This window comes from Pseudorca crassidens, chromosome 8, assembly GCF_039906515.1.
Source record: "Pseudorca crassidens isolate mPseCra1 chromosome 8, mPseCra1.hap1, whole genome shotgun sequence".
Taxonomy (NCBI): Eukaryota; Metazoa; Chordata; class Mammalia; order Artiodactyla; family Delphinidae; genus Pseudorca; species Pseudorca crassidens.
The window spans coordinates 14,818,076-14,828,009 of NC_090303.1; the positions used below are offsets into that span (position 1 = coordinate 14,818,076).

At 47.1% G+C, this 9,934-nt stretch overlaps 1 protein-coding gene across 2 annotated transcripts in view; it reads right to left on the reverse strand.

Moving 5' to 3' along the window:
* Positions 1-8,460, reverse strand: part of CDK13 (cyclin dependent kinase 13) — a 110,357-nt gene extending 101,897 nt beyond the window's left edge. For both annotated transcript variants that reach the window (XM_067745858.1, XM_067745856.1), the window contains exon 1: positions 7,238-8,460. In XM_067745858.1, the coding sequence (XP_067601959.1) occupies positions 7,238-8,460 (1,223 nt within the window). The remainder of the gene's footprint in view (positions 1-7,237) is intronic.
* Positions 8,461-9,934: the final 1,474 nt, after the last annotated feature.

A 9,934-nucleotide genomic window follows, 5' to 3' on the forward strand; every position in this document is an offset into this window, starting at 1 on the left:
TATAACTCCATGTTTTTAAAATGGTAAGGAGTCCAGTTTGTATTGTCATCAACACATACAGTGAGAAATAAGGTTATTTTGGGTCAGTCTATGGTGGAGAATCTTAAATGCTCAGTTCAAGAATTTGACTCTGTAAAAATGTTTTACAAAAAAATGACAGAATCAAAGTGGCATTTTGAGACTAATTTGAATGCAGAAAACAGGAAGGGCTCAAAGAGAAAAAGCCGAAATGCAATCAGAATCAACAATAAGGATGTAAGCTACAGAGTTTCGAACTAAATAAGAGTAGACCAGGGCTTCCCTGATGGCACAGCAGTTAAGAATCCACCTGTCAATGTAGGGGACACAGGTTCGAGCCCTGGTCCAGGTAGATTCACATGCCATGGAGCAACTAAGCCTGTGCGCCACAACTACTGAACCTGCGCTCTAGAGCCTGTGGGCCACAACTACTGAGCCCACATGCCACAACTACTGAAGCCCACGTGCCTAGAGCCCGTGCTCTGCAATAAGAGAAGCCACCGCAACGAGAAGCCCACGCACCGCAACGAAGAGTAGCCCCTGCTCGCCGCAACTAGAGAAAGCCTGAGCACAGCAATGAAGACCCAACACACAGCAATGAAGACCCAATGCAGCCAAAAATAATTAATTAATTAATTTTAAAAAAACAGAGTAGACCAAAGACCATTACAGAAGGACATAAACATAGAAAAAAACAAAAAATAAAAAAAATAAGAATCTAGCAAAATGGACTTGGCCAAAGAAGTTATGGTATATCCATACAACTGAATACTAGGAGCCAATATAAAGAATATACTATGGAGTACAGGGTACAAAATAGCATTGTAGTATGTTATGTAAAATCTTATGTCCTTATGCATATACGCATAGAAGTCTAGAAGAATGTTCATCAAAATGTCATGGGGATGATCATCTCAGTTAGCTGGATTCAAAGGGACTTTTAATCTCATACTTTTCTATACTAACAAAATTTCTACCATGAGCCTCTGTTATTCTTTGTAGATATGTGAAAAATAATGAAGAGCAATATCAGAAAAAGAAATGACTCCAAGAGAAGTGAAATAATTTAATGGTGGATAAATTAAGTTTGAAGTGTCAATAAAATACTTCAGTGAAAGTATCCCTATACAACTGAAAATGCAGAAAACGGAAAAGAAACAGAAAATGGGCATGCAGCCCATGAACTACTTTCGTTTTCAGTTCCTCTCACCACCTTTTTCATTTCCATTTTATGCAAATTCCAATTTTTAACCTAGACTTTAATCCTCTAACCTACATTTATTTTCCAAATATATTAAGAACACTAGATTCTACCATAATTTGCACGTGCAGAAATTCAAGGAACAAAATCACTGCGAATAAGTAATACTTTTCATAATACTTTTGCTTCCAACACCCACTTTAAAGTTTACAGATATCTACATATGAAACAAAGCCAACCAAAAACAAAAATAACAACAAAAACTTAAATGATATTCATAGAAAGCATACAGAATAAGAGAAAAGATTTAAATGACCATAAATATGAATATTAAGCAACATTAATTTTCAGCTGGTTTCTCAAAAACAGCTATTAATTTTTCAGTCAGGAAATAAAAGCTTGACATACAGTCTACTCAGAAAATTTTCACCAAGAAAAACAGATCATTTATCTTGATCATACAACAGAGTACAAATATAAATACTAAGTATGAATTTATTCTTTTTTTTTTTTTTTGGCAGCGCTGGGCAGGCAGCATGTGGGATCTTACTTCCCGGACCAGGGATGGAACCCATGCCCCCTGCATTGGAAATGCAGAGTCTTAACCACTGGACTGCCAGGGAAGTCCCTGAATTTATTCTGTTCACACTAAAAGTGACTCCCAGCAACCTTGACTCATTCCAGTAAAGCATGAGCTAGAAGGGGGAGGTTCTTAAATTTTCTCCTTATAAATCAAAACAATTACTCCCCCAATCCTAGAGTATACATAAACCAAAACAGCAAGTAAATTTAGAGATACAACTGGCATTTATGCAAAAGCTGGTTTGCATTAATCTGTGGACAAAAATATTCAAATTAATTCAACCACTAATAAATATACTTTGGAATCTGTCCTCTAGGAGCTTACAATCTAGTAGGAAAAACACAAATTTTTAAAAGCTCTACAGCAAAGATAAAATAAAGTGCCGTAGGAATATAAGGAAAGGAATTAACTTTTTCTGGATGAATGGAGTAAAGGTCTCAAGATGGTGGAATTTGAGCTGGGTTTTGAATGCAAAGCTGGAGGCAGAGAAGAGGAAAAAAGGCATTTCAAGCTAAAAGAACAGCAAAAGGAAAAATGTAGAGAAATAAAAGTGCCTCTAAAAATGGAACTCTGATAGAATGGGACCAGATATAAAAGGCATTACCTGACAATGCATTAGAAAATTTGGACTTAATTAATGGAAGTGATACAATCTAACCAAAATTTTCAGCAAACTCTCCTGAATAAAGAATGAATTGGGAAGAAAAGAATAACAGGAAGTCTGATTACAAATGAGGGCCCGAACTAAGGTACTGGAAATGGAATAAATATTAGTGTTAGAACAAAAATGTGAGAGAATGAGTAGATGTAAATGTCAGGCAAGGTTGGGTCAGAGAAGCAGCAAAACACAAGCCCATCTTGGAAATGAAAGGATTACAGTTTGGAGACTTAAGACAGTTCACTTAAATTCCCATTCCTTCTGAGTGTTTCTGCATTTATCCAACTATCCTGTATTTTTAACACTTTTGAAAAGCATTTTAAGAATTCAATTCATCTAAGGATATTCATGACTTATTTCCAGTAAGTACATATCAAATCAGTATTTTATGAGTAATAGCTTTTTTAAAATTCTGGAATGTCTTCATTTCATATATTTTTGAGCACTAGTTTTTAGGACAAAACACTAAATAATCCACAACAAGAAATACTGCGTATCATATGCAAATGAATACTAATAAATTCATTTAAATTTCCATCTAGGGTATGCCCATCTTTAGATTCTCAGGGTCTCAATATTATTCCATAACAGAGGTTTCTGCTGCTTCTTGGTGGAAGAGAAGTTCCACAGGTTCAGAGAGAGAATCAATTATATATAACAATTTATTGTACTGATTGTAACTGGTCTGACTTGAGTGACTTCAGACCAAGACATCCCATGGCAAAACAACCCTCAATAACTATTATTAGTGTCTTCAAAAAATGTTTTTAGGCTCCTATTCATAAAACCTACAAATTAAAAGACAAAATGAACTGAAAGAACCTTTAGAAGAATTTGGTTTTTTTAATCTTCAAAATGCTGCAAAGATGGCCAGGAAACAAATTAACACATAAATAACCAAACGGGGTGAATTTTAGCAAAACAGATCATTAAGTGAGGTGGTCAGCTCCCCTGAACCCCATGTGAGGTTCAATACAGCACAATATCAAGAGCTGGTACTTCAGAATCAGCCCAGGGTTTGAATCCAAGCTGACCTTGGAACAAATCACTTAACTTTTTAGAGCTTCCGTTTCCCAATCTATCAACAGGAATGTTCCAACCCCAACATGGGTTTTGGAGGTGAATATATGTTAAGTACTTATCAATGCCTGGCGTTCAGTAAAACCTCAATGTCAGTACCACTGCCTCTCATTCTGAACAGCCCCTCTCTTCAGTCCACCTGCACATTTATTATAAGGCCTATCAGCAGAATTATATGACTTCTCACACCCCAACAGTCAAGTAGCAAAGGAAATATGGTAACCCGGTTATACAGAGGAAAAAGGAAAGCTAAGAAGGGACTTGATGAAAAGCATGAGCAGCAGAGAGCTGAAGATTCAGATGGTGGCAAAGAGCAGGTTGTGAAGTAGAAGTCAATAGAATAGAGAGGATTTATTCTAGGAACTAACACAGAGAAAATCTTCATTCCATGGTCTCAATACCATTTTGAATGTGCATGCATTTCCTTAAAAATATCTACAGTGACAATTCATTCATATATAAGCTCCATGTGGGCTGGAAAAAGACCACTCTGCTATTTCCTATAGCAAAACACAAAGTCTCTATTAAATCCTTATATATCCAGGCCCACAATATTTCACATGCTCAATAAACGCCATCATTCCTTCCTTTACCTATCCAACAATTATTAAGAGTCTACTTGTGCCAGATACTACACTGAGCACTAGGAATACAACGGTCATCAAGACAGGATAATTGCCTTCATGGAGCTCGCAATCCAAGAGTCTATTCGTTAAACAACATGGGCCACCTATCACAATGACTTAAACAAAACTTTTTGCATTAAGCTGGACAAGATAGTTCAATTAGTTATTCCAAAACAGTAATAACACATTTGTTATATTTAAAAATCAAGTTCTTCAATCAACTATTTTAACTATAAATTCTGGGCCCCATATTTTAAGCAGGACATTTGACAAACTCGGTATAATACAATGTGAAATCAAAAACTGTATGAAAAATGAGTTTTTTGACCCAGAGAAGAAAAGACAAAACAACTGTCTTGGGCTTCCCTGGTGGCGCAGTGGTTGAGAATCTGCCTGCTAAGGCAGGGGACACGGGTTCGAGCCCTGGTCTGGGAAGATCCCACATGCCGCAGAGCAACTGGGCCCGTGAGCCACAACTACTGAGCCTGCGCGTCTGGAGCCTGTGCTTCACAACAAGAGAGGCTGCGATAGTGAGAGGCCCGCGTGCCGCGATGAAGAGTGGCCCCCGCTTGCCACAACTAGAGAAAGCCCTCGCACAGAAACGAAGACCCAACACGGCCAAAAATAAATTAAAAAAAAAAAAAAAAAAACTGTCTTTACATTTTGAAGAGGCAGCATACAGGTTTGCTCTGAACTATTCCAAAAAGTTAAACTTGAAGCAATTAGTAGAAGTTACGTGGAGGCAGATTTCTGTTTCAATATGAAGAATTCTAGCATTTCAAGCTATTCAATAAAAATTCCACCACGTTACATTTCTGTAATAGTCTGTAATATTTCTACACTTTGCAAAACACAAATCTTTTTTTCCCTTTAAAAAAAATCAGCTTTATTGAGATGTAATTTAAGTACAGCAAAATTCACCAATTTTAAGTGTACATAAAACACAAATTTTCATTTAATCCTTGGAATAATAAAACAAAACCAAGTATTTCGCTGTTACAGTTTAGGAAACTGAGTCTCCCAGGGTGTTGCTAAGACACTGGGCAAACCAGAAAGTCCCAAATCTAATGGAATAAGCTGTCTCAAAGTAACATCTTCCCACCTCTAGATGTATACAGGCACACAACCAAAAGGCTGGATGTCAGGAATGTTGGCCAAAATATTCTAAAGCTTCTTCCAAACCCAACCACTTAGAAATACTGGTGGTCAACACAGACACCAGGAAAAGATTCAGTAATGAATGGTCCTCTAGAATGCAAGCCTCATGAGGGCAAGGACCTTGTCTCTCTTCATTGCTATATTCCAGTCCTTAAAACAGTACCTGGCATATAATATGTGCTCAATAAATATTTGCTAAATACAAATAATCCCAAATGCACATACCACTGCTCTGAAATAAATATAAAATACACAGCACTATCAGATAATAAAGGACCTCACTGAAGTATCCAGCAACTAAAAGGCCTGATAAACAAAAAGTCCATTCCTAAAATTGCATCATACACTTAAAATTGCTATCTAAAGCACTGAAACTTTGACCTACTCCGTCAAAAACAAATTCATCTGCAAAAAATGCAAGCCTTTTGGCAAACCTATTTTAATTAAAGTAAAATATAAACTCGTACAAGACACAGAAGCTAGATATGGTGAAATGAGTTTTCAATGTTGATAGTCTTTGCTTAAGACATCAACTAGCATTGAAAGGGTGCTTGAACCCTGCAAGAATGAAGAGATTTATACAGCTGGTTTGGTTTAAAGACAAACGCACACAAATCTCCACTCGCATCACATCTTTACACTTACTAGGCTGACGCTTCAAAGAGATCTAATTTTACTGGTACACATGTTGTATTGAGATTCAACATAACCGTGCTTAGAGGTACTCAGCAGCTGCTTGGCATTACTGAAAAGTAAAACCAATAGGAAAAAACAACGGATGCAAACAATTCGTAATACCCTAAACTATAAGGCCTAGAGTTTCTAGACATCTAAAAGAATTTAAGAACCTGTAATATCCCCAGAAGTTACTTTTAATTCATTTTGCTTAACAAATAAATATATATCAATGCACACACCATTTTTGGAGAACAGCATTATATAACAGGCAAGGTATTAACAGCTATATTAAAGAATTACTCCAATTTAACTAAAATATACCTTTCAAAGATATCTGAACAAAGATCCTGACACTTAAAGGTCTAGTTAACTTTAAAGTAAGTGTAAACAGTAATTTAAAGTGCTAGCAGATAGTGTGATAGTTTAAGAAACGTCCAGTACTAAGCCATTCACTCGGTGGCTACACTGGATTACACCAACTAGCTTATGTTTATATTACATTATTAGCAACTGGGTGTCACCACAAACCAACACAGAAACCACAATCTCATCATTTTTTTCTACTTTTTAAAATCATGACTTTGGAAGATCAGGTAAAAAAAAAAAAACTATTCCACACAAGAATACCATAAAATGAGTATCTTCCTTATCTTACGAATTAAGAACCGTAAGCTTTTTCACATATTTAAAGAATGAACTTGACAGAAAGGCTGCTTTTCCCACCGCTGTACTAATCATATGAAACATTTGCAACCCACATCTAACTCTGACATCAGCACCTGGCGCCGATTCTCCTTTACAAATGCTTACTCCCTAAGCTGCAATCCACTCCTAAGTTTCCAGCAACGAAACCTCTTCGGAGGGCTTTCAAAACTGTGACAAATCACCCTCCAGGCTGACCCAAAGCAACTGCGCTGGAAAAGCAAAGGGCAGTTTAGAGAAACCCGTTTAAATGGATTAACGCAACACCTTTAAAACGGTGAACCCTTCCTCAGAACCCTTCCCCGCCACAGCGAGGAGAAACTCTGCCGGACCTGTTGCTTTGTCCCCTCCGAAGCCCCCACAAGGTGCTTGGGGCGCGCGAAAACGCCCCTCCCCACCGGAAGCCCCGTGCCAGGTGAGGTTTTCTCGCCTCGCCGGCCGACTGGAACGCTGCAGCGCCCCATAGCCTCTTGCCCTGCCTCCGGGGCTCTGGCCGGCCCAGCCCGAGACAGACCCCGGGACGCCGGACTCACCTGATCACAGGGCTGTAGGGGCTCCGGGAGCGGCGCCAGCTGCTGCTGCTGTACGGGCTGGGGGACACGTCGCCGCCCCGCTCGTAGGAGCTGTGGCGGCTGTAGCTGGGGGAGCGGCGGCGGCTGTAGGGGCTCGGGGAGCGGGCCAGACGCCGCGAGTAGGGGCTGCTGCCGCCTCCCGCCGGGCTGGGGGACTTGCGGCTCCGCAGGCTCTGCGAAGCCCTGTGGGACACCGGGCTGTCGTCCCGGCCTCCCAGCGGGCTCAGGGACCGCTGCCGCCTCCTGTAGGCCTTGGGCTCGGTCTTGTCCTCCCGGTAGGCCTTGGGCGGCTCCTTGTAGGCCGACGGCGGCTCCTTGGACGACTTAGTCCGGCTCCGGTGGGCCTTCGGGTCTCGGTCCTTGCGGCTGCTACTGCTGCTGGACGTGGCCGAGGCGCTTTTCCGGCGGCCGCCGCTGCTGCTGCTGCTGCCGCTTTTGGCGGCCTCCACCCGCTCCTCGCCGCCGTGCCCGTGGCGGCTGCGGGACTTGGAGGCCTCGCCGCCGCCGCCGCCGCCGCGCTGCCCGTCCCGCCGCCGGTGCTCGCGGTGGCGGTCCTTGCTGCGGCCGCTGCTGCTGCGGCGGTCCCGGCGGGGCCTGCGCTCCGACCCCTCCCCGCGCCGCTGGGTGCCGGAGGAGGAGGCCGGACTCCCGCCGCTGCCCCCCGTTCCCCCGGCAGCCGTCGCCGCCGTTGCCGCGCTGACCCCCCCCAGCAGCAGCCCCTGCTCGGACTGGGAGCTTACATCCTCGTACTCCACTAGCGGGGTCACACCCCCGCCGCTACTAGCACCGCCACCGCCGTCCTGCTGCGGCTGGGGCAGCGAGAAGACCCGACGCTTCTCCGCCTCCTGCCCGGCGCGGGGCCCGCGGCGCCGCTTCTGCCGCCCTCCTGCGCGCCTCTTGCCTCTCGCCAGCCGCTTGACCTCCAGAGGGGGGCCCGGGCTGAAGCAAGAGGAGGAGGCCGCGGCGGCGGCGGCTGCGGCGGCGGCCGTGCCGGGAGCAGCCAGGAAGAGCAGAGGCGGCGGGGGCGGCGGCGGTTGCAGGAGCTGCGGCTGCAGGAGCGGCAACAGCAGCGGCGGCTGCTGAGGGGACAGGAATCGCCTCCGCTTGCGGCGTTCCTCCAACTTCTTCTCCGCCCAGCTCAAGCCCCCGCCTCCCCCCAGCGCCGTGTCCGAGCTGCTCGGCATCGCCTAGAGCCCGCCGCAGAGCGCGGCGCGGGTGCGGCCTCCTCCCGGGTCAGATCCTGGCCATCTCCCCCGCCGGAAACGGGAACGGCGGCGGCGGTGGCGGAGGGACACCGAGCACCAGGGCCGGCCGGGAGACGCGCCACGATAATCCGGGTCGGGACTCGGGTCCCTGGGTTCCAGATCACAGTGGGGTACGCAGCGGCCTCCGGGCCCGAGGGAAGCAGGGAATCCGGGCGGAGGAGCTCCCGATCGTGCTCGTCTTCCTAGCCTCGGCAGCAGAAACACCAGATGCGCCGGGCGCTGACCTGCGGGGGAGTCCGGAGTCCTCCAAGTGCCCCCGGGGGTGGGGGAGAGCGACCTCGGCCGCGCTCTCGGCTCGGGCAGCGCAACGCGGAAGTACCACCTTCGTCTCCGCTTCACTCCATCGGGCCCTGACGTTGGGTGCGAGTTCAGGGGAGGGGAGTGGGCGAGACAACAACACGCCTCCGCCGCCTCCTTCTCCTCGTCGACGTTGTCCTCCTGTGGTGGCGGCGACACACGGCGGGCGCCTCAGAAGTGGCCTGGGCCTGACAACAACTCCCGGCCTAAGGCCTCGCGCACTCTGCGGCCCGCAGGGACGGGCGGCGGGGCGGGGCGAGGCGGGGGCGACCGGGCTGCGGCTCACGGTTGGGGCAGCGAGTGTGCGGGGCTGGGCGGGGGGCTGTTTCCGGGGAGATGGGGGCGGGGGGGGCGTTTCTGAGTCTGTGGGGGTGGGTATGGGCCCTGACTTTCTTCTTCCTTCGGCGCGGCGAGCAGAGGTGGCGGTGCTGCCCCTTTCCTCCGCTCCCCCCCCCCGCCTCCACGAGGAGGCTCCTGGTGTGCGCGGCTGGCCCGGCTCGCTCCTCCCCTTCCCTCTCCGCTCCTCGTCAGGAGGAGGGAGGGAGATGGGACTTGCTGGTTGGGCCCTAACCTCCACAACCCCTCCTTCTAGCCTCCCTCTTTCGGCCTTTCCCCTCTTCGGCCCTGACGCAAGGCCGGGGGCGCGCACGCACGTCGCGCTCCGAGAAAGCCCAAGGTGAGTGGTGTCAGGGGCAAAGGAGGCGGGAACAAAGTTGCCGCGCACGGGCGTGCTCGCTCCCGCCAAGCGACGGGCGACTGGCCCGGAAGTGAGGGAACGTAGAGACGGCTCCACTTCCGATGGGGGTGGGACTCTGTGAAGAAGAGTTAAAGAAAGGAGAGGGTTCGTGCGCCGCCCAATGCTGTCGCTGGAGAGTCTCGGGGTGACGGAGCGCCGGTCGTGCCTGTTGCTTGCGTCCAGCGCGCAGCACCGGCTCTGGATCTTCGCAGGCGCCGCACGGCGAGAGCAAGAATCTGGAGACTCAGGAATAATGCCATTAATGGCCTTCTGGGCTGGATAATCACCCCGTCGTCTCCTCTCAGCCAAGCCCGGACGGAGGTTGGAACAGCTGCGAAAGAGGGAGAGGGCACCCTGCAA